The 25,935-nt window shown below is 39.0% G+C and overlaps 2 protein-coding genes across 25 annotated transcripts in view; one reads left to right on the top strand and one right to left on the bottom strand.

The window, feature by feature from the left end:
• PCM1 (pericentriolar material 1) overlaps nt 1-20,162 on the top strand; it is an 86,667-nt gene extending 66,505 nt beyond the window's left edge. For 11 of the 24 annotated variants that reach the window (XM_045197256.3, XM_045197251.3, XM_045197248.2 and 8 more), the window contains 11 exons: nt 208-344; nt 5,139-5,285; nt 7,882-8,079; nt 9,672-9,734; nt 10,152-10,287; nt 10,583-10,743; nt 13,570-13,657; nt 14,175-14,431; nt 16,493-16,585; nt 16,673-16,790; nt 19,592-20,162. In XM_045197256.3, the coding sequence (XP_045053191.2) occupies nt 208-344; nt 5,139-5,285; nt 7,882-8,079; nt 9,672-9,734; nt 10,152-10,287; nt 10,583-10,743; nt 13,570-13,657; nt 14,175-14,431; nt 16,493-16,585; nt 16,673-16,790; nt 19,592-19,677 (1,484 nt within the window). In that variant the 3' untranslated portion in view covers nt 19,678-20,162. Of the gene's footprint in view, nt 1-207; nt 345-5,138; nt 5,286-7,881; nt 8,080-9,671; nt 9,735-10,151; nt 10,288-10,582; nt 10,744-13,569; nt 13,658-14,174; nt 14,432-16,492; nt 16,586-16,672; nt 16,791-18,149 lie in introns of all 24 variants that reach the window. The other 13 variants (XM_045197253.2, XM_045197260.2, XM_045197254.2 and 10 more) reach the window with 3 other exon arrangements.
• A 3,034-nt stretch (nt 20,163-23,196) lies between these two features.
• ASAH1 (N-acylsphingosine amidohydrolase 1) overlaps nt 23,197-25,935 on the bottom strand; it is a 35,860-nt gene continuing 33,121 nt past the window's right edge. Inside the window, 1 exon segment of the mRNA XM_024562641.4 lies at nt 23,197-24,707. Coding sequence (XP_024418409.3) covers nt 24,618-24,707 — 90 coding nt within the window. The 3' untranslated portion in view covers nt 23,197-24,617.

The raw sequence follows: 25,935 nt of genomic DNA, 5'->3' as shown, positions 1-25,935 counted from the left end.
TCATAGTTCCCGTATGTAAAATTTGAATACTCCATCTGATGTATAATGGTGGGTTTTTTAAATCAATTATTAGGGGTGCTAAAACTATTGATGTTTGTTTGTAGTATTTTAGCATAAAATCATAATGTTCTTTAGAATTTTGCATAGATGCATACATATAATATCATAGACTTTATTTTGCTAATACATCTTTTTTTAAAAAAATAGAAACTTCTATTACTGAAAATCATAGTTCACAACAACCTGTCAGTGAAATCTCTGCTGTCCCGTGTCCTAGAATTGATACTCAGCAACTAGACCGACAAATTAAAGCAATTATGAAAGAAGTCATTCCATTTTTGAAGGTAAGCAGTAATTCTTAAAAGTAAACTTTGTTTTGTTTTTCAATTCATATGAAGTCCATTGTAATAAATTCAGAAAACACATGTACACAAAAGAAAAACTAAAAATAACCCATAATTTTATAACTCAGAGATAGCCCCATCAACATTTTGTGAACCTTTTTATAATATTTAGTACACATATGTGCATTCTCTTTTTTCCATATACCGTAAACATCTTTCCAGATCACTTTTTCTACTGCATATTTTTAATGGTTACACAGTATTCATTATTCATTCAAAAGTACTTATAGAATGCCCACTTTAGGACAGGTTTGGTGGGCAAGTCCAGGACTTTGCTGTCATGGAACTTACGTGCAAGGAAGAGAGTATACACCCCCCCCCTCCAAAAAAAATGAATATAAAACATAAGTAAATGTATATCAGATAGTGATATATGCCATGTGGAGAATTAAAATACGTTATGATAGTGTCTATTCTAGACTGGATGGTCAGGGAAGGCTTCTGAGGAGGGAGCATTTAAGGAAAGATGTGCATAAGGAGCCAGCTTAAACCAAGATCATTCCAGACAGACGTAAAGGCCCCAAAAAAGGAACTAGTTTGGCCTGTTGAAGGAGCTAGAGGAGGACCCTTGTGGTTGTAGGAAATTTGTGAGAGCTGAAATGGAGAGGGAGGCAGGGGCCAGTTATGTAGAATATTATAGGCCATGAGTAGGAGTTTGGACTTTGTTCAGAGGTCAGGAGGAAACTCTAAGAGAGTTTTAAGCAAGCAACAAAATCTGGTTTGTGTGTGGTGATTGATTACAGGGGTCAGGAGCTCGATATCAGATGAGAAATGATAGTGGCCTAGATAAGGGGGTGGTACTAGAGATGGGGAGAAATAGACAGTGGTAATGTATTTTGGAAATTAAGAGGTCCTGTTAATGGTCCATAGAGTTACCTAAAGCAGACACTAAGAGAAAGGGACCCAGGTCTGGGGCCCAGGACAAGGTGATTCAAAAAGTAGTGGTTGTGCAAAAAAGGAGAGCCCGATTTTACCGCGTAGGACGGCACAGTGAGCTGTGCTGATGGCTGCTCTGAGGGTTGGGTGTTCATAGACTAGGATTTGCTGTTATTTTAATCCGTTGTTTTTATTAAATATTTATGTTCATCCTGGTTTCTTTTTCACCATTCTAAACATCACTTAAATGATTTAGCTAAATTTATATATATCCCATTTTTATTTCCTTAGAAGTAATTGTTAGACATAGAATTTCTTGTTCTAAGCTTTTGTTGTAAGTTTTTTTGTTTTCTTTTTTGTTTCTTTTTTGTTTTGTTTTCTAAATTTTTTTTGTTTTCAAAAATTTCTTTTTGTATTCTAAATTTGTTTCTAAATTTCTTGTTCTAAAGCTTTTGAGACATTATGTTAAATTGTCCTTCAGAAAGCTTTAACAATTTATATTTCTACCAACAGTGAGAGTATGAGACTGGTAAGCAGTATTACTAATTTTGTTGAGTAACAGTGAATAGGGCGGAGAAAAAAGTGTGCCGGAAGTGGAAAGTACAGACAAGCCTTGTACCTGAGATGGCACTCTCTTACATTCTAATTTAAATGGAAATTTTAAAAAATTAGAAATGAAAAGTAAGTCTTTTCATTCCAGTAGGCAGACTACAAAATAAGTTGTCGTTGGGCTCCTCTCTAACGATCTCCCGCACTTTCCCATGTGTGAGACTTCAGTGACAGAGAGTTGTTGCCATGCATTTGCACTCTGTCCCGGAAGTACTGCTTTCCTCGGCATATCTGGAGAGAGGGGAGACCTTTGAGAAGGCAGTTACAGGGACTGCTTTGCCTGCAGACTTTATCGTGTAGCCTAAGGGGAGATACGGTCACCTATCTGTGCCCAAATTATTCCCTGTGAAAACTGAAGACTAACCTTCTCCTGAGCCATTTTAATAGCTCCTAAGGGGTCTGTCTGCTTGCTTCCTCTCCTGATCTTCAGACCCTGCTAACGTGGTTTGCACTTGTAAGGCCTTGGCTCTTGCTGATACTTAAAGCCTGGAATGCTCTTCCTTCACATAGCTGCGGTGTGTCCCTTGAGCCCTTCAAGCCTTTAGTCAAGTGTTCCCTTCTTGGTGAGCAGACCTCCCCTGTTCCTTACCTGCTTTTCTTTATCTCTGTAGTGCTTGTCATCTTCTAACATAGTTAATGTTTTCTTATTTGTTTTGTGCTATCTCTCCCAGTTAAAATGAAAGCTCTGTAAAATCAGAGATGTAAATCTTTTAAGGTCACTGCTTTATCGCCAGTGCCAAGATTAGTAGCCGCGTATATAAGTCACTCGTTAAATACTTACTAAATGAATTAATATAATAAATGAATGGATGGATCCTTCAGACCTCAACTGTCGTTTTTCAAACTAATCAAGCTCTTTCTTTAGGCTCTGAGAAGTGTAGTTTGGGATCCAGATCAGATACAACGTAGCTCATAAAACCTTTTTCAGCCTGGTCTCACTCAGCCTCTTATCCTTCCTTCCCACGTACCTTGTATCCTGCTTGGCAACATTCGAAAAGGCACATGTCATCTCCTTTGCCTGGAAGGCTCTTCCAGCCTGTCAGCCAGTCTTCTCTTTAGGACTCTGCCCAAATATTTTTGCACAATCTGACAGGCAGAATTCTTCTCTTCACTGCCCCCAGGGTATTGGTACATGCGTTTATTATAGCACTTAGGACAAAGTGTCGTAATTATTTGCATGTGTTTCACTACTAGAATATCTTTCCAAATGTCTTAGTATTTTCACCCAAGCAGGACTTCGGAGTCAGGATGAAGGGAATTTGAGGGGATAAGACACATACCTCAGTTTCACCAGTTATTCTGTGAATCTGTCTCCTGTTATCTGTAAAATAGGTTTCCTCCCCCAAAAGGATATTTATATTCTGATGAATTAATAAGAATATGCACATGTTCTTGTAGATAGGTAGATAATTTATTTAAGAGTTTAAAACCTTTCCCTCAAGTGAATTGACTTGCTGCTTCTCTGGCATACGTATCTCAAAGTATTCCTTTTTTTCTTTTACATTTTTGTTTTATCGTGAGTAATTCAATACATGCTTTAAACACGTCTTTTTGGTTAAACTAGGCATATTGGTAGTAATATTTAATTGATGTATACAACTATTTTCTAAGGGTTAAAAATTCTAAATAATTTTGCTTCATGCTTAGGGAATACGACCATCTTCAGGAAATTTTATTGCATTTACCGTTTTTTGTCTGATTTAAGTGATATCCTTTCATAAGGATTTCCTTACTAGATTTGGCATTTAAGTTTCTGAGACCAGTAAAATGGGTAGAACTAATGATTTAACTATTTTATCATGTCTTGTTTCACTTCAAATCATGACATTTTTGGTAGGATTATAGAACTTCTCTGTTAGTGTCAGCATTACACACTCACATGGGCTAGACTTCCTCACACCCTCTTTCCCTCTGTCACCAGTGAGTCAAGAGTTGATTCCCTCCACGTGAAGAACAGTCACCTTTACTTCTTTCTCTCCAGTAGTATAACCTTGATTCGTATCCTTATCTGTTACCTAGACTGCCTGTCATAGGCCTGAAGTGTGTGTTTACTGCGCAAACTCCTTAGCCTTGAAGAGGCTTCATCACAGGATCTGGCACAGTTTCCCACCTTCATCTCTCACCACTGTTCATCCAGGTCCCCTCACTTCAGTTACTCAGCATTTCCCTTTCCTGCTGTTACCTTTTCACGTGTGAGCCCTTTGTGCACGTCGTCACTGTGGGAAATACAAAGTAACTCTACTGCCTGCCTGGAACATTTTTTCTTCAGAGGTATTTGTTGTTGCCTTTAACATGCTACTGCAGCTCCTCACTCAGTCAGCAGTACACAGTGTCCCTGTGAGTCAGCCGCTGCGCTAGGTGACGAATACGAAAAAAGGTGTCAACTACTAGACATGCAGAGCTTGTAGTGACTCACATACCTGACTCCTCGACACATGAGTCTTTTAAAAATGACCTTAAACCCTTAGATTTAAGGGACATTAGATACCATCTAGTTTGGCCACCTTATAATACAGGTTCATGTAGGAAAAAAATACAGAATTACCCAGCTAAAGGTTAGAGACCTGCCCAAATGAATTTAGAGGAATTAGAACCTTAAGCTTACTTGATATGGGTGTTTTAGGGATTCACCTCAGAAAGCTAACTGGGATCTGGATTATGGGTAGTTTGAACACGCTTCTAAATGAAAATTCAGGAGAAGAGACTTGTCCAAAGTGTCTTGTTAAGAAAGATAGGACAGTGGTTCTCACCTAGGGGTCATTTTGACCCTCAAAACAGTTTCTAATGTCTTGTGCGTTTCTAGTTACCGGGATGGGGACGCTAGAGGGCACTGATGGCACCTAGTGCGCGGAGACGAGCCTGCCACCGGCTGTCACACCGTGCGCGGGGTGCCCGGAGCGCTGCTGCGGAGGCAGCCCCAGTGCCTGTGTAAGAGGAGCTGCTGGACCGCTGACGGGAAGATAGGCGGTGTGCAGACCCTGGCATGGGTAGTTCTTCAGGTACAGGAAGAAAGCGGTGAAGGGATTTGAAACAGCACTTTCTTTTATTGGCTCTGACCTGCTGTGGTGAATCAAAATTTGCAAACCTCCTAATGTGTATAGAGTGGGGGTTTGACTATTCTTGTGAATAAATAATTCCAAATGTATAGCGGAAAGTATAGTTGAGAAGCATTTATGCAAGAAAAATAAAAACTCATCGTGTGGTTGATACTTTTTGAACAGTAGGTAAGCCCATATCCTAACCACCTAGGATTTTTCTCAGGAGCACATGGATGAAGTATGCTCCCCTCAGCTTCTAACCTCAGTGAGACGCATGGTGCTGACCCTAACCCAGCAAAATGATGAGAGCAAAGAGTTTGTAAAGTTCTTTCACAAACAGCTTGGAAGTATATTGCAGGTAAGGGTTTATACTTGTACGACAAAAATATGTACCCCCTGGGGAAGATTTTTTTTTGCCATTCCTGGCATTACACAGTTTATTCAAATAACTATCCATCTAGCATCTATTTGGAGTGATATTATAATATTTTTTAGGATATTCCTTTACCTGGTTAAAAGTAATGCTATTAGAGCCTGTGTCTTCATTTAATTTGATCATTTCTAAGGCCTATCCCAACTCTAATAAAATTTTGTTTTGATTTTTCTGCAACTTAGTAAGAAATTTCAAATTTGAACTGGTTAGAAAGTTTTCTGTCATATGTTCTCAAATAATTTTTTTACCGATCTGCAAAATTTTAGAAGTCAGAAAGCTGCTGTTGGCTGTGGAGACTTCTTAGGCCATAGCAGTAGCCGTAGTTAAGTTAAAGTGGTGGTTCTCACGGGGGCAGGGGTGCAGTGTTGGCAAAGGAGACACCCCGCAATGTCTGCATTCTGTTTGTCACGGTAGGCAAGGAGGCAGCGAGCGTCGAGGGAGTTGTGAGTAAGTGCCTGCGTTCAGTAAGGGTACCTTACACCACACGTAAAAATCCTTACCGTTAAACTCACCTGTATGTCTTCCCACTGAGGTAGTTCAGTGATGTGTATTATTCCAAACTAAAAAATACATTTTTTAAATTTTCATTACAAATTTTTCCTTCCTATTCCTGTGTTTAAATTGGTTTTGGAGACAGTATTATCACTTTGCTAATTTTTTAAAACCCTAGGCTTGATGCAAATTCCCATCACTGTAATTTCCCATTTTTTTTAAAGACTAAAGTGTAAATTCTGTACAATTTTTAAATTGTTCTGGCTCTATTTAATTTAATAGAACTAACAATTTATAAGGACTATAAGACATCAGTGGTTTTATGCATTAAGAATGTTTAGGGTAATTCTTAGATAAATGTATGTTTATAACTTTAGCTTATTTCTATGGGAAGAAATAACACCATTTTAGAATCAGGCTGAAAGAGAAATTGTGTGTAATTTAAATACTTTTTGTTTATCAATGTCCATGCATTTTTCCCCCCAGTTTTGCCTACTGTAGTCATAATTGTGGGCAAATCCCAAAATAATTAATTTGGATGTTAGATAATTTTCTGTCTCAGAAAATTGGCCTGCTTTTCTTTTCTCCCATTCCTATCCCTCCCCCCCCCCCCACAGGGGACTTACATGAAGAATAAGAGGCGTGTACATTAAATCTTGCTCAGAATATTGAAAGTTTTTCATGAATTAGAGCCTAAATTACTTTCTTGTACTTTTTTTCTTACTAAACCTATTCAATGAATTCTTTTCCACAAGGCACCAGCATTTGTACTTGCCATGATTGTGCTAGATACAGCATAGGGGATGGGGCATCAGATGTCATAGTTACTTGCCTGTTTTCTAAATAGCATAGTCTGTATTTTTAGAAGAAAGAAAAAGAAAAGCAGTTTTATAAAAAAAAATGTCTCTCATATAGCAGACTTGTTCACTTGATGTTGCTGTATTTCAGCTTGAATAGAACTAAAAGTTTCTTTAAAAAAAATTTTTATTGTTGTTCATTTACAGTTGTCTGCATTTTCTCCCCACTCCTCCACCCCACCCCAGCCAACCCCACCTCCCTCCCCTGCCTCCACCCTCCCCCTTGGTTTTGTCCATGTGTCCTTTATAGTAGTTCTTGAAAATCCTTCTCCCCACTGTCCCCTCCCCCCTTCCCTCTGGTTATTGTTAGATTGTTCTTAACTTCAATGTCTCTGGTTATATTTTGTTTGCTTTTTTCTTTTGTTGATTAGGTTCCAGTTAAAGGTGAGATCATATGGTATTTGTCCCTCCCCGCCTGGCTTATTTCACTTAGCATAATGCTCTCCAGTTCCATCAAACAGTATGGGAAAACATATTTGCCAGTGATACCTCAGACAAGGGCCTGATCTCCAAAATATATAAAGAACTCACACGACTCCAGGAAGACAAACAACCCAATTAAAAAATGGGCAAAGGACCTGAACAGACACTTCTCCAAGGAAAACATACAGAGGGCCCAGAGACATATGAAAAGATGCTCAGCCTCACTAGCCATCAGAGAGATGCAAATTAAAACCACAATTAGGTACCACCTCACACAGGTCAGAGTGGCCATCATAAACATATCAACAAACAAATGTTGGAGAGGATGCGGAGAAAAGGGAACCATAGTGCACTGTTGGTGGGAATGCAAACTGGTGCAGCCACTGTGGAAAACAGTATGGGATTTCCTCAGAAAACTAAAAATGGAACTGCCCTTTGACCCAGCAATTCCGCTGCTGGGATTATACCCTAAGAACTCTGAAATACCAATCCAAAAGAACCTGTGCACCCCAATGTTCATAGCAGCACAATTTACAATAGCCAAGTACTGGAAGCAACCTAAGTGCCCATCAGCAAATGAGTGGATCAAAAAACTGTGGTACATTTACACAATGGAATTCTAAAAGTTTAATACTAAAAAGTAATAAAGTGTTTTTTTTCATTAGATGAGTATTATAATTCAAATTTGTATTGTTTGTCCACAATTGATGTTTACTATAATCTTAAAGCAATTTGGTTATTTTGAATAGGATTCACTGGCAAAATTTGCTGGCAGGAAACTGAAAGACTGTGGAGAGGATCTTCTTGTAGAGATATCGGAAGTGTTGTTTAATGAGCTGGCGTTCTTTAAGCTCATGCAAGACTTGGATAATAATAGCATAACTGTTAAACAGAGATGCAAAAGGAAAATAGAAGCAGCTGGAGTGATACAGTCTTATGCCAAAGAGGTAAATTACATTCATTTTAATTTTAGAAGTAATTTAGCATATAAATGCAGTTCTTGATTATTATTAATAACTAAAATCGTGACCTCAGAAAAGTAGTTTTAAAGTGATACCACTTAATCAGATTCTAAATCAGTACATACACTGGCCCCATACAGAATCTCAGTGGTAACATCAGTGACTACAGGTCATGAATGCAGACAGGAAATGATGCTAACTGTACATTGTCAGATACCCTGGTCCCAGTATCGTCACTTACTCAGGTTTGCAGAGAAGAGGTGACAGGAATCTACCTGCCTCAGTCCATGCCTGTCCCAGTAGATTCCCTGGGCGTGTGTGTCTCTCCAGCCAACAGTGTGTGTGTGTGTGTGTGTGTATTGGTCATGACTTGGGTCGAACACGCCTCTGGCTTCGTATACCCTGTTGAATTAGTCTGGGTCACGTGTGAAGTTGGATGGGTTTTTTCCCCTGGGCTTGAGCTGTACGAGGGGTCTTTTTCCCTAAACCTGCACCCTTTTCTTGACTTTTAATCGTGAAAGGGAAAACAGGCCAGGACCAAAAGCAGAAAGAGATAACCCTTCTTCCTTAAGTCTAAAGCAGATAAAGGCAAGCCATCTGTTTCACACTTTTTGTAATGTTTTTATTCTAGACGTAAAGAAGTTTCAGCCATTGATTAGAGCTTGAGAGAACAATAAAACAGGATAATATAAAAAATAATCAGAAGGACTACTTTAGGTGGGCAATCTCAAGGCTCTTTAGGGGGGTGAAATATGAGCAAAGGCATGAAAGACAAGGAGTTTATAATGGCGATGAAGGGGAAGAGCTTTCCAGGAGTAACAAATGGAAGTGCGAAGACTCCAAGGCAGGACTGAGCAGTTAGTTTGGAGAACAGAGAAAGCCGGGGAGGCAGGAACACATTAACTGAGTTAAAGAGTTTAGGATACGAATTTGCAGAGGCATATAGAGCCAAATTATGGGGACTGAGAGACTGCGATAAGGACCTTCTATTCTAAGCATGATGGAAATCCATGGGCAAGTTTGAAATAGAGGAGTGACATTATCTCACGTACGATTTGAAGTTTTTGTGTGGATACCATGTTGAATAGGAGTTGTAGGAGAGTAGAGAAAGAAGCAGAGAGGCCAGTTGTAAGGGTGTCGCAACAGTCCAGGTAAGAAATGGCGTGTCTTAGTGCTGAAGGTGCAGCAGGTGATTGAGTCAGCCAAGGCATCCTGATGGTTTAAATGTGGATAATAAAAGAAACACAGAGGCTTTTCTGACTTGCGCATTTGGGTTGAATGAAGGGCCATTTACTGAGACTAGGAAGACTGAAGGAGGATAGCATATGGAAGGAAGGGATCCAGACTTTTGTTTTGGACTTCGTACATTTGAGTACTCTTAGGTATCCAAGGAGATGGCAGGAGGGAGTGTTGCTTTGGTTTTGTTACTTTAAAAGATTTGAATAAAAGAGTTATTTACATTTCTAAGGTGCATCTTTGGATGATGGTCAAAATGCAGCATTTATGCAAGTTTACTGAATACCTAAATGTACTGCTGAAGAGTTACCCTAAATTTTGTTTAATTGACTTGCTTGTAGGCTAGAAGGATTCTTGAAGGAGATCATGGCTCACCTGCCGCAGAAATTGACGAGGAGGACAAAGTATGTACTAGCCAATTTGTGCCCCCAAGAGAATGCTTTCTAAACAACATATTAAATGACTTCAACAGCTTTTACCTTAATGTTTGCGAGCAAAGTATATTATCAAGTGTTCTGTCTTCTGACAACCCTTTATTTTCTTTTACAAAACTGAACTGTCTAAAATGATTGTTTTTTATTAGATAATGACTATTATTTTTATGATAGACTTACTATATACCTTTTTAAAATGTACTGTCTCCCTTGGTATTTGTGTCAAAGCAAAACATTCACTTAGTTTTAATATTTAATGATATAATTTTGTGAGAACTCAAAAAATCTACACTTGAAGTAGAGCAGTATAAAAGTACTAACAAGTTTCACTTTGCTAGTGCAACAAATTGAAAAAAAAATTAATTGCTCATATTTTTTTGTGGCAAGGACAAGGATGAGACTGAAACAGTTAAGCAGACTCAAACACCTGAAGAGTATGATGGTGACGGTCCCAAAAACGTGAGATCTGATATTTCCGATCAAGAGGAAGATGAAGAAAGTGAAGAATGCCCAGTGTCTATTAGTAAGTTTCAAGGCTTCGTGCTAGGTTCATATACTTATTTTTTGTAGGTCTGTCATTGAAACAGCTTGGTGGGTGTAACGACTATGGAATTAGGTGTCCCCCATCTCTGAATTTGGACTGCATTGTGATCCTAACTGAATTACTTGTCCTTTCTGCACCACAGTTTTTTCTAGTACTTACTGTTTTGAAGATTTCCGATGTCATATATGTGAAGCACTTGCACAATACAGAAATGCAGTAAATTGTAGCTATTAAGTACTGAAAATTTACTTAAAGATGGTGTTAATCAATGTAGATTTGTCCAAAGCTGAAACCCAAGCATTGACTAATTATGGAAGTGGAGAAGATGAGAATGAAGATGAAGAAATAGAAGAATTTGAGGAGGGACCTGTAGATGTTCAGACCTCACTTCAGGCTAACACTGAGACTACAGAAGAAAACGAACACGACGATCAGGTACTCCAGTGTCGACGACACACCTCCCGCCTGTCCTGTTTTGTACTCCCGAAAGCAGATCCTTTCTAAAGATGTTGAAATTTACAGCTTCCCCATTCGCATGTTCATGGCTACACATTTTTTAAATATCCTTATTGAAATCTGAAACACTGTTTTTGTATTCAGCAATGTTTAAAGCATTCTGTTTTCTGCCCTGGCTGGTGTGGCTCGGTGGATAGAGCTCTGGCCTGTGAACCAAACGGTCGCCAATTCAATTCCCAGTCAGGGCACATGCCTAAGTTGCAGGCCAGGTCCCCAACAAGGGACGTGCTAGAGGCAACCACATATTGATGTTTCCCTCTCTCCTCTCTCCCTTCCCCTCTGTCTAAAATAAATAAAATTAAAAAGAAAAAAAGCACTGTATTTTATTTTTTTAAATTTTTTTAATTTTTTAAATTTTTGTAACAAGTCCTAAAATTTATAAGATTACTTTAGAAGGTCTGGATTTCCAATTTATATTTTTTCTAGCCATCATGGAAATAGTATGTAACAAAATAAAATTATTCCCTTTACTACCTCTGCCTCATCCTGCCTCAGAAGCAACACTTGTATGTTTTTTCTGCTATTTACCTCTGTATTTCTGAATAATACGCATCTGTGTGTGTATTTATATATTCATTTGTGTACTAGACATTGTCAACTTTCTATTAATACAGTAGGTAAAGATTTTTAAGTCACTTACAACTCCTCATTTAATTATGTCTTTTGGTTAATTCTATATATAACCAAATATTTAGATATAGCCAAACTATGTAAATATTACTGACTGCTGAACTACACACACACTGTTTATTGCTTAGTCTCATGCATCTTTTTCACCTGAGTTTACTAATTGTCTCGATGTTCTTATGTGCTTAGTTGTCTTTGAACACATACCCAAGTCTTTGCTGTGCCCTCCACTAGATGTATAAATCTCAGTAGAATTTTCTACAGAAACCAAGTTGTCAATTTTGTCCTTTCTGGAGCATTCCCCTTTCCTGATCCATCCTAGGTTTGGCTCTTAGACCTGCGAAAAATAATACAAAATAGTGAAATCCATAATATTCCAGTTCTCTGTTTTGAGGTTAACCTCTATTTTGAGGTTAAGAGGAAAGGAAACACTTCTTAGCTGTCTGGAAATTGCAACCATAGCCTCCTTCTTGAAACACTGTTAGAAGATACTTAAAATTCCTGTGCATGAAGATCTCTCAGGTCAGACAAACGCCACCACTAGCTTGGGAACCCCCTTTGTCATTCATAAAAGACTGCTGTTTCGAAATCCAAACTTTATCTTTCTCTTTCTTGATTTATTACCTCATTTTGGTGGAACATATCTTCTAATAAGTGTCTAAGAATGAGTGAGTAAAAGATAAATATTTTGAGATTCTATATGTCTAAGAAAATGTTAACTTTTCCATGTTGAAAATTATTTTCTCTCAGATTTTTGAAGGCATTGTTTGTCTTCTAGTTTCCAATACTGTTGAGCAGGCCAGTGAATGCCTTTCTTAGTTCCAATCCTTTGCTGTGTCTTTTTCTTTCCCATTCCAGAGCTTCTCCCCCTCCTGGAGGTCTACAGTTTTATAAATGATACACTACATTGTTGCAGGCATTTTTTAACTCACTATCTGGGTACTTAGTGGGTCTTTTTAATTTGTATCATGTCCTTCAGTTGGATGAATTTTCTTTTATTCTTTATTTCCCACCATTTTCTCTTTTCTTTCTGTCTGGAATTAGTGTTATCAGATATTATTAACTCCATGGGTTGAGCTTCTCATTTTCTTTTCCTTTTATGTTATGATTGTTACTTTTTTACAGCACCCTGTTGCTTCTCCTACCATCTAGAAACATTTTTCAAATGTCTGCCATACCTTTGGTGCTTATTTTAGAGAATGATATACTAAAAACCCACTTGGGTTTCTTTTGGGCTTCACTGTAGGGCAGTTGGGTACACAGCTTTTTGAAATGTCGGTACCTATTAGTCTTTTCTCTGGGGTGTATTAGTTTCTCCAAAGAGGTGTACCCCCAGCCACCTCCTGCCTGGGAAGAGGTACGCCTCCTTGGCTGCTAGTGTTCTGCAGCTAGATGTGGGGATGGGGCTGAGGGTCTCACCATTCCTTTTACAGGCTTGTACTGAATCCCTCTGTTTCCAGTGTGACACTTGACCCTGTCCTCACTCCTGCTTTCCTCACCCCACCTCTACCCTCAGGCCCCCAGGCCTGAGACTTAACTAGTATAATTTCTCCAAAATGTAATCTCCTGTTTTCTGTTCAGATTGGAGGAGGGAACCTAGGTGTCCACATTTTCCTTAAAGAGCTTCAAATGTTCACCACCACCCGCTTTGCATCACCGACTCCCACCCCACCACAATATTCCTTCCTAAAATCTGGCACTTCCAGTTGGGAGGTGAGTCTTAGCGGTTCTCTCTTGCTGCTGAAGGCACGCAGCTTTGTTCGTCTTTTGCCCATCCTGGTCAGTTCCTCTTCCATACTCTTAGCATCTACATACAAACAGATGTAAGTTTTATGTAAGGTAGAGTTTGATCTGAAAAAATAATAAAACGTAGTGGAATCTGTAATATACCAGTTCCGTGTATTATTTTGAAATTCTTTAAGACAAGGAAACCCTTTTACTTAGCCATCCTGAAATTGTAATCACAGTCACAGCCTCCTTGAAACACTTTTAGAAGATAGTTTAACTCATTTATATAAAGGTCTCAGGCTGGACAAAATCCACATACTAGTAACCTCCTCCTGTCTAGTGACCATATATATTAGGCCTCGCTATTGAGACATTTCTTTTTCCTTCTAGGTTCTACAACAGGAGTTTGAAAAATCAGCAGAAAGTAAAAATGTCCCATCAGAACAAGAAACCACTGCTAGTAACACTGCTAGTAAAGGTAAGAAATCTAAATAGGTTGTTCAATTTTAACATTATCTAAAGTCCCTTTTATGTGCTTAAAAATTTTTAAAAATTAAATTCTTAGCTAACGTAAGTTTGAAGGTATTTTTGACCAAATGTATGTCCCCTTTCTCCCCCTAAAAACATTGTAGAAGACACAGGGCTTTGTTTTCTGCAAAGAGTTGTTACAGAAAAGTTGACATACTTAAACACAAAAAATTCTGTAAGGCGTAGACATCTTTAGATAGAAACGTGGGTTATTTTTTAAAATACCTATTTTTATTCCTCAAAATCCTGCTTCATTGGTGAATTTTAGGGGTTTAATTTTTAAAACTTCCCTATATGAATTTGATTAATTAAATTTGGAAACTATTGATAAGGAAAATTTATAGTTGCTTTTTGGGGGGCGTGTTACATAGCCTGTATACGCTGATTTAATATCGCCCTTAGTTGGTGTAATAAAATGTTAACAGCTGTTGCATTATACTAACGTTAAGACTTTCCTTCAATGACAGATGACCAGAACAGCGCTCCTGTGAAACCATGTTACCTCAACATCTTGGAAAATGAGCGACCTCTAAATAGCACTGTCCAGAAGGACTTGCCTACGACTGCCGATCCATCTAAACAGCCCAGCACTTTGCCCTTACCTTTAACGGAGACTGAAACCCTGGTGCCCAGAGTCAAAGAAATGAAGTCTGCTCAGGAAACTCCTGAGAGCTCCCTGGCTGGAAGTTCGGACACTGACTCCCCAGTGCTAGTAAATGACTATGTATGTATGATCACCTTTCTGAATATTGCTGTGTGCCATTTTTGTGCGTATTTATTTTCAGGGTAATAATTTCAGCATGTACATAACAACTTTGCTTTGTGTTTAGGTTTAGAAACTGTCAAATTATTTTTATCTCTCATTCAAACTTATTTTAAACTTGAGCAGAAGGGTAATGGGAAATGAAGGTGACTATCCAAAACCTAAAAGCTATTCTTTTTATAATTTTGAGAACCAAAGTGATGAGTTTTGCCATGACCAGTGCGGAGTAGAGGTCCTTGAGTGGGGGTGATAGGAGATTAAGAAAGACACAACACAGGCAGTTTAAAGAAAAGCAGGGCCAGGTGGGACATTTGTCCTCTGATGGAGAGACAATGACCCTGAACATAGTCTGTTTATTTTATAGGGGTTGGTTAGATAGAGCTCAAGGATGTTTTGCAAACTTAGGGAGACGTGGCGGGCACAGATTGTTCCATTCCCAGGCTGTCTAACTGATACATGTGTCTTCTGCAAAAGTTATAGTTGCATTCAACTGAAGCTTGTGGTTGGTTATCTATTCCCTTCTCAACCCCCGCGGGTTCTGGCTGTTGTCGCCAGCGGCTTGGATCCGCTTTGCAGATGCAAGCAGTCAAGAGCAGCCTTGCCAAGCACTCATCCTTAGCTTTGACACCAGCTTCACCGTCCTCCAACAGAGTTTTAGGTGGCGGCCTGGAGAGATTTCATTTCAAATTCATACCTGAAGGATAATGATACTTGAATCATCATTACTCCCTTATACATGCTTTCTCAATGTGGTACTTAAGATGCTTCGTAAGTCTTGACAACAATAAAGTATCACTATATACTGAATGACATAAAAAATGCTAGAAAGTATGCTACCAAGTCTGGACCTTTGTATCAATTTAATTTTATAGCAAGCAGGTTATTTTTTGGGTCCTTGGATTGTGTGTGTTTTATATACTTTGTCTTAGCAGAAATGAAGAGATTTATAACAATGTACTCTTTCTTAGGTCTAAAGAATGTGTTTCACACATTTTTTAATTAACATCAGTTTTCTACCTAAAGATATATTTACAAATATGATTTTATAATTTCTCAGAAAGGGGGCTTATAATGTTTCAAAAACATTAGTAAAAAGAATAATTCTTAACTCTGTTTTATTTGCTTCACTATCAGTAAAATTATGCACTTAAAATTCTTACGAAGTTACCTGTTAGATTTATTCTTACTATCATTTGATGAGTATGTAGAGTTGCTGAATGGAAGCACTGCAATGAAATAACTTGAAGTTGGAGTATAGAGGGTCTTGAATTTGAATTTCAGCCAGGACACTACCGAACGTTTTAGCATAAGAAAGTGAATGTCTGTGTTCAGGGTGTGTGAAGGTGAATCGGGTGACTATATAGAATGTGTGGTCAAGGAGGCAATGTCAGGAGGCCCCATGATCACATAAATAGAAAATAGGAGCTAAATGAGAGAGAGAGAGAGAGATGGGTAAGAAATATTTCAAGAAAAACCTACAGTTTACACTTGGGTAATGGTAGGATGATGATACTATTAAAAATCAGAATGCAGAACTAAGAGAATAAAAGAATTCAAGCTTCAGAAAAATACAATATGAGGTGATCGCAAAAATGAGTACTAAACTCATACCTCGTCTCTGTTCAACCCTCCGCAGAGTCGACATTGAAAGTCTGAATGTTTACTCCGGTTCTGCTGGATATAGCCCTCATGTTTTCTGTAAACACATCAAGAAACAAGAGCTGTTCTTCTAATTATTTTAGCCCTAAGCATAGCTACTTTTTCTTGCTGTAACTTGTGTAAACTGGCCCTTTGTTTTATGAGATGAGAGAAGAGAGCACACAGTGCGTCCCATACCAGCAAGTGTGTGCCCTTTCGGTGCCCTCTCAATTGCTGTTTTCGCATAGAGCTTCACTGTATTAGGGCGCTAAATATGATAGAGTTACTGGTGTGTACTTAGAAGAGTCCACTTGTGTCTCTGGCATGGGTGACTGGTTTAAATCTAGCATTGCCTTCGTGACATATAATTTGTTTATCTTGCAGGAAGCAGAATCTGGTAATATAAGTCAGAAATCTGACGAAGAAGACTTTGTGAAAGTTGAAGATTTACCACTTAAACTGACAATATATTCAGAGGTATTTGGCTCTCTTTAATTAAACTTACCTTTATATAGTAAATATTGTTAAGATGAAAATGATTTTGTTTTTTTCATCATTCTAAAGGCAGATCTAAGGAAGAAAATGGTACAAGAGGAACAGAAAAACCATTTATCTGCTGAAATATTATGTGAAATGCAGACTGAAGAATTAGCTGGGAATTCTCAGACACTGAAAGAACCTGGTATGAATTATCAGTTTTAACAATATCATATTGAAAAATTACTCATTCTTATACCATCATTTTTGTTGTTGTTATTAAGGCACTACTAGTACCTGGAAGGTTTAAGCCATATATTGGGAAGGAAACATAATTCTGTAAAATTTTTAGTTCAGTTTCCTAATTTATAAAATGGTATTATCAGGTAATTTCTATTTTAGAAATCTTTAGTTTTAGCAAAGTAGTATATGCACATGGTTTAAGAACGGAAGGTGCAAGAGAGTTCATGGTAATTGGCAAGACCCCATTTCCTTTCATGGTTGTTTTTTAGTTCTTTTGGAGGAGACCCTCGATCTCAAAATCAAGCTCTTAAAATGTTGTTTTCTTAATTTAAAAATTTCAGATAGTAGTTTTCATCTTCTAAATGAAAAGTGAGTATTTAGACCTTCCTTTCATTTCAGCGTTCATATTATTTTTGGTTTTCTCTGTTGCCTCTGTTTTCAATACATACTCTTGTACCTTTGCTGCTCCTTCCCTCCTATTTTGCCTTCTCTGTTCAGTTTTCTTTGCATTCCTACATTATTAAGATTATGAAAAGAAACACACATTTTGTTTTTGTTAATATAGTAGTTAAATCTTGTCTGTTTTTCTGAAGGTGGTTCTATGTAAATACGATTCAGCACAGAGCCAAGTGATAGTCCCAGATTTCCTTTGTTGTGGGTCTGATAGCATAGCCCCGGGCCACTCAGAGGAGAGCATTTCTTGCATCAAGGTCAAAAGATTTTTTGTTATTGTCAATTCACCCGCTGATTAAAGTCATGTAAGATATTTTGTCCTGGAAATGAGGTGAAGAGAAGGCAGACCAAATATCAGACCTTTGGTGAACTTCCCAGTCTTCAGCCCGATTCTGCGTGTTAGGGTCTCAGTGGCACCATCTGCTGTGCGCCCGCGCTGCAGCCTCCCCCACCCTCTGTGCCTCCCGTGCTGCTCGCAGCATCCGGGCCGCTGGGGTCTCCTCTGCACTCCTCACTCAGAACCGCCCTTCTTTTGTTGGCCTGGATTTGCTCAGTTTTATGGTTTTCTTTTTTTTCCTAGTGGGTTTTTTGTTTGCTTTACTTGGTTTTGTTTTGGGAGAGATGAAGGGACACAGGAAGTATCTGGTCAGTCTGCCATCTAAAACAGAGGCCCTCACGTGTCACGGCTCTTACAGCTGTTACTGTGTGTTACCGGGAAGCAGTTGTGGCAAACTGAGTTAGTATTTCCTTGTAATAACTTTGTATTAAAAGTGAATGCTTTAATTAATGGAAGACAAAAATATTTAAGTTGTAGTAATATCTTAATTCAGTAAGTAATTTATAAGACATTCATTATTCTGTTTTTCAGAAACAGTGGGAGCACAAAGCACATGAAATCTTCAGAGGCTCATCTATCTCTTTATATAGTCAATGCATATATGGAAATGGTTCTAAATAAACATCTGTTTTGATCTGTATAAAAATGTAAATTAGTTTGACACTGCATTTTTGATAAGTGTGCGAATTTCTGCCCATGGCAGTTTAAAACATAAGAAACTAAATTCGGGACAGATTCAAGCCTTGATACACTGTGGGACTTTTTTTTCTTTTTCTTTCTCCACCCCCCCCCCCCATTGTGGTGTTTGGTAATGTTGAATTTAAAATGTAGTTTTAAATAAAGTTTGGACTTACCTGTAAAGTATCTTTTTTGGAAATTATGTTAAATTCTATACTGCAAGTCACTGTTCTATATAATTAGGCTGTTCAAAGAAGAGCAGTGGTCAAGAGTTAGAGACGTACACTATTTTTTTCTAAAGATTTTCTTGTTTATCCTATTACAGTTGTCCCAGTTTCCCCCTTTTTTGTTATAAAGTCTAGCCATCATGCCGGGCTTCCAAGTGATGCCAGCGTTACTGCTGTCGGTCTGATGTACTTTTAGATACCTGCATGTCTTATTCCTACTCCTAAGAATAGGGCAGGCTGTAAAGGTTTCCGGTATATCTGTGAGGTTAATGCACAATGGAACTACTCTGTTCAAATTGGGTAATAAGTTTAGAACACAGGTCGTAGTACTGATTAGATTTTTTCCAGAATTTCAGTTCCTATCTATGTTGCCTCCATCTAAAAATAAAAGAAATAGGTTTTATAAAATGAGAGAGTATTTCTGCAGACAAGTAACATTGTGATTAGTTTTAAATGAAAAACTGAGCTCTTTCAAATAGGGACTAACCGAACTAAATTTGTGTTACCAGGATGCTAAGGTTCTGTGCCTTTGGATAAACTTACTGGGATGGTAGCTTACAGCCGAAGTACAGCAGTTGCTTCTGTGTGTAGTGAGAGAGGTGAAGTACTGAGCAACAAAAATCTGGGTGACTCCTTCATCACTAAGGCAGCCAGCTTTTACAGGAGAGTTACCTTTAGATCCCAGACTAGCCATCTCTAGCCATCTACCCCGCAAGGCTTCACATAACCAGTTACCAGTTATTTATCCCAGGGATCTTTTAAGTTTGTTAAAAATTGACTGAAAAGAGTTTGGTTGGTATTCCTTCTAAATTCTTACCAGCCTGATACTCAGTATAAAACTGCAGTGTCCAATCAGGAAGTATTAAATGAGCATTTTCCTCTGCGGACATTTACTGTATTGCTACTTAATTTAAAGTATATGGGATGTATATCTCCAGCTTTAACAAAGCGTATTCAGAAAACTCTCATTCCAGAATCAGGAATTCTTATCCAACTGGCCTGACATCAGGGAAATTGAAACAGTAAGTTACATTATGTGTATACTTCAATTCTGTATTTGTTTTCTAGATTGTTCAGGACGAGGGGAAAACTTCATTTCGGTACTCAAGCCAAGCCTCACATATAATGACTCTCTCTCTCTGCATGCATATTAAAGGTCGACATGGTGGAAGATTTGAACTTACACCTTAGATGTTGTTGTAGTGCCTACGAACCTTATCAGACTTGCTCATTTGACTTATGTTATACCTGCTGTAATCTAGTCTGGTGTTTTCTATTTTAGTAGGTAACTTAGTTTTCAAATACAGAGCTTGAGAACAAATAACTCATTTCATGTTTTTCCCTAGAAGCTATTGCTAAAGGGTTAGGCATTAAATACTCCTGTTTGTTTTAATTTATAAATTAAAAATTTGGTTAGAAATGGGAAGTAGAAAAGGTCAAAAGGAGTGAGAGAACCCTGCACGGGTTGAAATAATGCTTGAAATAGTGAGCTCACCAGACTGTGCCAGGTACTCTTTGTATTTTGTAACATTTCACTTTGGGTAAATGCTTTTTCACTGCTAATAAATGTATATCCTGCATATGACCCTGCATTGCATTTTCATTTAAACTACCATACTCATTTACGCTTTAGAATTTATGCCAGAATTGTGGCTTATTTGACTACTTTAGCTATAAAAAAGAAATCAAGACATGAAAAATAATGACACATCAACTATCTGGAGAGATTTATTAAACTCGAGACAGTTTTTCTCACAGTGCAGGCTTGCTCTACTATTTCTTGGTTGTATCTACCTTATATACTATGTGGAGAACAGTCTCGTATTTACTCAAAATTAGACTGGCGTGTTTCTGGCTTATTGCTAAACTTTTCTTTGATATAAGCAGGTCATATCTTCATCTGTCAAAGAAATGATTGGCTCTGGATTTCATTTATTTCACCATGCAAATGTGATTACCAGGCACCTTGCCTGGAAGAGCCAGCATTTCCTGTTGTTCTTGCTGCACAGCTCTTAACCATTACTTCAGCCTTCCCTGTCTTTACGTGGCTGGCTCTTTGCTCACTTCGGTGCTTCCGGTGGGCTCATTTTCCCCTAAGGCACAGAGGGGAATCCTTTGCTTACAAATGACTGTGATTCGTTTATAAAAAGAGTTTTAATCATCTTACCAGCTCATTTCATCTGTCCAGTCTCAAATATCCATAACGAAAGCTTTGGGCCAGCAGTTGAGAGAAAGCTGTTGACTTGGTTATTTTGAGAACTGACCCCAACATAAAATTTCAGTACCACAGAGTTCTCTCTTACGTAATATTCTGTCATTAAGACTTTTTCTACATGTGGTTAGTTATCCCTGATATTTAGGTCTATCAAATCACATGTGATAAAATAAATGATAGTTATAAATGTTGCCATACTGCAAGAACTCCTCACCTTTAATGAACTGTATCTCCCAGAGTATAGCAGCCCACTTAAGGCCATGTGGTGATCAGATGACATCACGAAAAGACTTTGAAAATGGAACGCGCTGTACCAGTTCACCGTAGCGGTATTCCGTGTCTGGGTGAAACCTCTCTCTCAGTGACGCTGCAGACACAGACATTGCTGCTTCACCTGCTGGGTGTTCAGTATTTTCCTAGAAGGGGAGCATGGGCTAGTCTGTCCAGCGAAAGAGTGTTCGTGTAGATGCTTTGATGGTGAGTGCTGCACATGTGTCCCTATGCATCCCATATGTATCCGTGCTAGAATACTTGCTTCTGTATGTTTTGCTTCACAAACATTCTTTTCTAACATGTCCTGGATCTATATTCTTTTTGTTATTGTCCCCTTTTTACCTAAGGAGGCAAAGTCTCAAGAACCCTCATCACAGTGGATCTTAGATGTGGAGTTTTCACAGTTTCACTTTTGCTGTTCTAGTTATCGTCTATTTCATTTTCTCTCCTTTTTCATTCTCTTAACTATCCCCACGTACCCCCCAAATGTTTGACATAGATAGAGTAATGGAGTTTAATTAAGCTACAAAATTAGTATTTCAGCTAGCTTTCTGGATTCTATCGTTCTATTTCACTGCGGGCTGTATAACATTTGATTGCCCCTTGTCCTTTCCTCCTTGTCTTCATATTCTACTACCGCCAGTTGTCCGATTTAGATTATATAGGTGTTCAGCAGGTTAATTTCTAATAACCCTTTTCTGTGGTCCACCATTGAATTCTGTTGTATTTGAGTAAAATTTCTGCTAATAGCTAGAAAAATAAGGCATATTTCAGAATGTAAATGTTTTCTAATGTAGTGTCAGTGGTCATCTTAGACTTTCACCTAGAAAATTTCTATACCTTCTACTGGATTGTCAGGATTCAGAAGCTCAGCTTATACAACACTGTGGACTTCAGCTTTTTTGGTATAAATATTAGCATTCATTTTAATACATCAGAGCCCTTCTGTTCTTCAGCTTCCAGTTCTTTCACAGATACTACTTGGGCAGTATTGTAGTGAAGCACAGAGAGCATCACTGCCACAGTCAGATACGTGATGCACAGGACACACTGGCGCTGCCCTGGCCAGAGGCTCAGCTGGTTGAATGTCATTCCGTACACTAAGGAGGTGGCAGGTTTGATTTCCGGTTAGGGCACGTGCCTAGGTTGCAGGTTTGACCCCCTGTTGGGGCGTGTACAGGAAGCAACTGATCAGTGTTTCTCTCATGGATGTTTCTTTCTCTCTCTCTCCCCCTCCTTCCTTCCTTCCCTCCCTCCCTCAAATCAGGAAAACATATCCTCAGGTGAGGATTAAAAAAAAACACATAGTGATGCTATTTAACCCCCTCTGTTCCTCATTTTCCTATCTGCAAAATGGAAAGAGTTGGCCTGGATCCCAGGATGCTTTTAGTATTTACATTTTATCAAATGGTAATTAGCTGTATCTTTCAAAGGGAGAATTATAAAAACTTAAAAACGAAAATCAGTGAGTAAGCAATTGTACAAATAATTATCAGTGTTTATTGAAATCACTAAACAAGAAAGTGCTGAAAATCAATAGTCTCTATTTCATGACAAAATTGGATTAGGATTAAATTACAAGGATCAGTGTGACCTCAACATTGGTCAATCACCCCATGATTTGCAAGGCTCTGGCCATTCCCCTGGCTGGGGGCACAGCCTAAAAAAATGTGGCCTTGTGACTTTTCAGTAGAGGTCCTTCTGGGGCATGTTCCTCAATCCATACCGCATAGCATAGGAGAAGGGTGCTATTCGTAGAGTAACATTTTTCTTCCTGTTGCCTCTAGGCCAGTGATTTTCAACCCGTGTACCAGAATTGTTGAAATGTGCAATACCTGACTTTAATAAGGTATTAATTAGTATGTACTTCTCTTGTCCCTTGGATTGTCAAATTTAAAAATTACAACAGCCAACACAATAGCCATCTGGTATGAATGCCTGTCTTGAACCATAAATATATAAGTCTCATAACACAGTTGCATCTTATTGGTCACGGTGCATAATAAGGTTTTATCTGATTGGTTAGTTTTTTGTACCAGAAATACTTATATACAAGTATAGGCACCTGATCTTTAAAAGTCACTTTGGAGCAAAAAGGGTAGGTAATTACTGTTATATTTTAAATCAATCAAAATTGTATTTATTTTTTGTCAGATTTGGTAAAAAATAGTTTTTGGTGTGCTGGAGAATTTTAGTAATTAGATGAGGTGTGCCATAAGATGAAGAAGGTTGAAAAGCACTGCTCTAGGCTTTAAAACCCAAGACAGCCCCATCCCTAACCTTAAATGCTGTTTAACGTAGTCTTCCAACCTTGAAATCCTAGGTGAGATTCAAGACATTCCTATGACAATATATGCATGTTCTGTTCAGAGTTAAACATTGAAATTCCTCGAGGTTTAACCTGTTGATCTCTCAGTCGGAGGAAAAGCTGCCTTTGAACACCTGCACATGGGCCGCTAACAGTGGGTTAAGAATTGGTAAGGATTAGTCATGAAAATTGTAGCCGTTTAGTTGTATGCTGAATAACCCACTTACATAACTCTTGTAATTTAACTCGGGCATGTTGAGCTTTGATTTTTCCATGATAACCCCCACCCTCAAACAACACACAGGCATACACGCAAGCCAGTGCGCAAGACCGCTGACATTGCTTCCAGGGACTTTATTCGATGTTGTGCACACAGCTGATACGGAAATGAAGTGGATACAGCCATGCCCAGCTGGCATGCCTTTCACAGTTCATTGTGAAAGTTAGATAAGTCAACAAGTTCTGTTAGCATTTTCCATAAATACATTGATTTCTGAAAAACATTTTTAGTAACTGAACTTAAGTTGTAAAAAATACATACTGATCAGAAGAGAAACTAGTAAGTGGATGATACGTGGGAAAGTTTCAAACAATGGGTTCACTTCCCATTCTGCACAAGCCTGACCTGTTCACTGTGAACTCACGGAACCTGGTGCTCGGATTTAGAAGCTAACTTACTGGGGTTTCTGGGAGGTAGGGTGCTTCTGGAAAAGGAAACACTCCACTGTGTGTGTCAAACGGGGCCCTGCATGCCGACTGCTTCACGACCCCCAGAAGTTCTTCTGCTCAGAGTCAGAGGCCCAGGCATTGCCCATTAAGAAATAATGCAGTTGAACATCTCGTCTGCTTCCTGTCAGAGCTGGTGAAATGACGTTGCTGTCACAAACATCAAAGTTGCACAGAAAAGTTTACAAATACGTAGATAAAAGTGAAAAACAAGGTGGACTGTTTACTGTAACCATTACACATGTACAGAATTCCATGCCCACGGAGGCTTTGCTTTATTCCATGGAAGTGAGTCCCACAGTAGTTTGCCCATCTCCATCCCCATCCCTAAATGTCAAAATGAAATGCCACTCAGCAAGTTCCAAGCGATTGTGCTTCACTTACATGAGAACAATCAACTGTTTCTGCACATGTAGCCTGCTAAGTGTAAACCTACCAAGACGGACAAGCTCATGCCTTAGAGAGGCCCTGCCCCGAGTCTCAGTTGTTGGTCAGAGGTCGGGCGGCTGCACAGGCCGGCCACGCGAGAGCTCCCACCTTGTCACAGCACATTCTGTAGGTCAGCCGTGTGCTCACCAACCTATACAGGGGTCTGGGCAGTCCCGCAGGTAAGTTTCCAATTGACCTTTGGTGACGTCCATCAAGGTTGTGAACACAGTCAGCTGAAACAACAGTTAGTTTTACTTTAAGGGTGTTTTCAATTCTAGGATGTCCTGATTCATATTAACATTTCTTGTGGACCTGCTTTATGAAGTTACCTAGTATTAAATAATAATGTAATCTTACATTATAAAACATAAAATGAATGTTATATAAAGATCCAAGTAACTGATAAGTTAATGATAAAAAGTTGATTTCAATAGACTGTTGGCCCAGGTTGAACATGTAGGTAGGCTTGGGAGAGAATCTCAGTTCTTCATAAGGTCTTACTCCAGAGCAGCACACTGCTGCAGCTCCAGGGCTGTGGGACTGACGGAGCCTTCCACGTAGGATTCGTAGTCATGCAAAGCTTAACGGCGTGTGGAGTGAGCACAGCTCAGCTTTGGCTGTCCCCATCCTTAAAGCATGTACAGTGGGGACGCTATGCAGGCACGCAGGTTACAAGGCACACGGCATCTGTAAATAACCACCGTGAGCTCCCACGAGTGGGACATGGCCAAAGCAAGAAGTACGGCAGGGTCAGCGGGCTTAAGGAAGGCTTCTTTCAGGAGCCAGGCTCTGATCTGAATGCGGCCAGCAGGAGGAATCTGTTCTGGCAGAGGTGGAGGAGGCATGCTGATGCCAAGGAGGGTTAGGGGAAAGGACCAAAGAAGAGAACCAAGGGGAAAATCATGGTGTGTACACAAGGGGGGCACTATTAGCAAGTTGGATGCTTAGGAAACTTGGTGCATTTTTTTTAGCTGTACTGTGAGGTAAAGATAAAAGATACAATAAAGAGAAACCCTAATCCACCAAGATACAAAGCTCTGTCTTAAAAACAGACTTCGTATTTTGGGGGGGGGTTAAGTTCTAGGTGTGTGTAGTGTACAGCGTAAGATCTCTGACGGGAAGAAGCGAAGACTAAAATGCTACACTCAATTCAGTGCCATGTAAGTGAAGTTTGGAACAATGCCCTGACCAACTTGGGTATCCAAGCCACAGTGTAAGTTTCTGGCACATCCCAGCAGTTTACCATTTTAGTCACACAAACACATTTTTTAAAAATCAGCCTTAAGCTGAACATGACAGGATTCTAGCTCTGATTTCTCCCAGAATAACGGGGAGATAAAACACAAGACAAAATTCTTTCCCTAAAAGCAAATACATGCATATATTTTTCAGCCCTGGCCAAGAGCTCAGTTGGGTAGAGCATCGTCCCAATATGCCAACGTTGCAGGTTGGGTCCCCGGT

This window comes from Desmodus rotundus, chromosome 13 (genome assembly GCF_022682495.2).
Source record: "Desmodus rotundus isolate HL8 chromosome 13, HLdesRot8A.1, whole genome shotgun sequence".
In the NCBI taxonomy this organism is placed as follows: Eukaryota; Metazoa; Chordata; class Mammalia; order Chiroptera; family Phyllostomidae; genus Desmodus; species Desmodus rotundus.
Note: the sequence above shows the minus strand (reverse complement) of the source record. Positions and strands in the feature narration are given on the sequence as shown.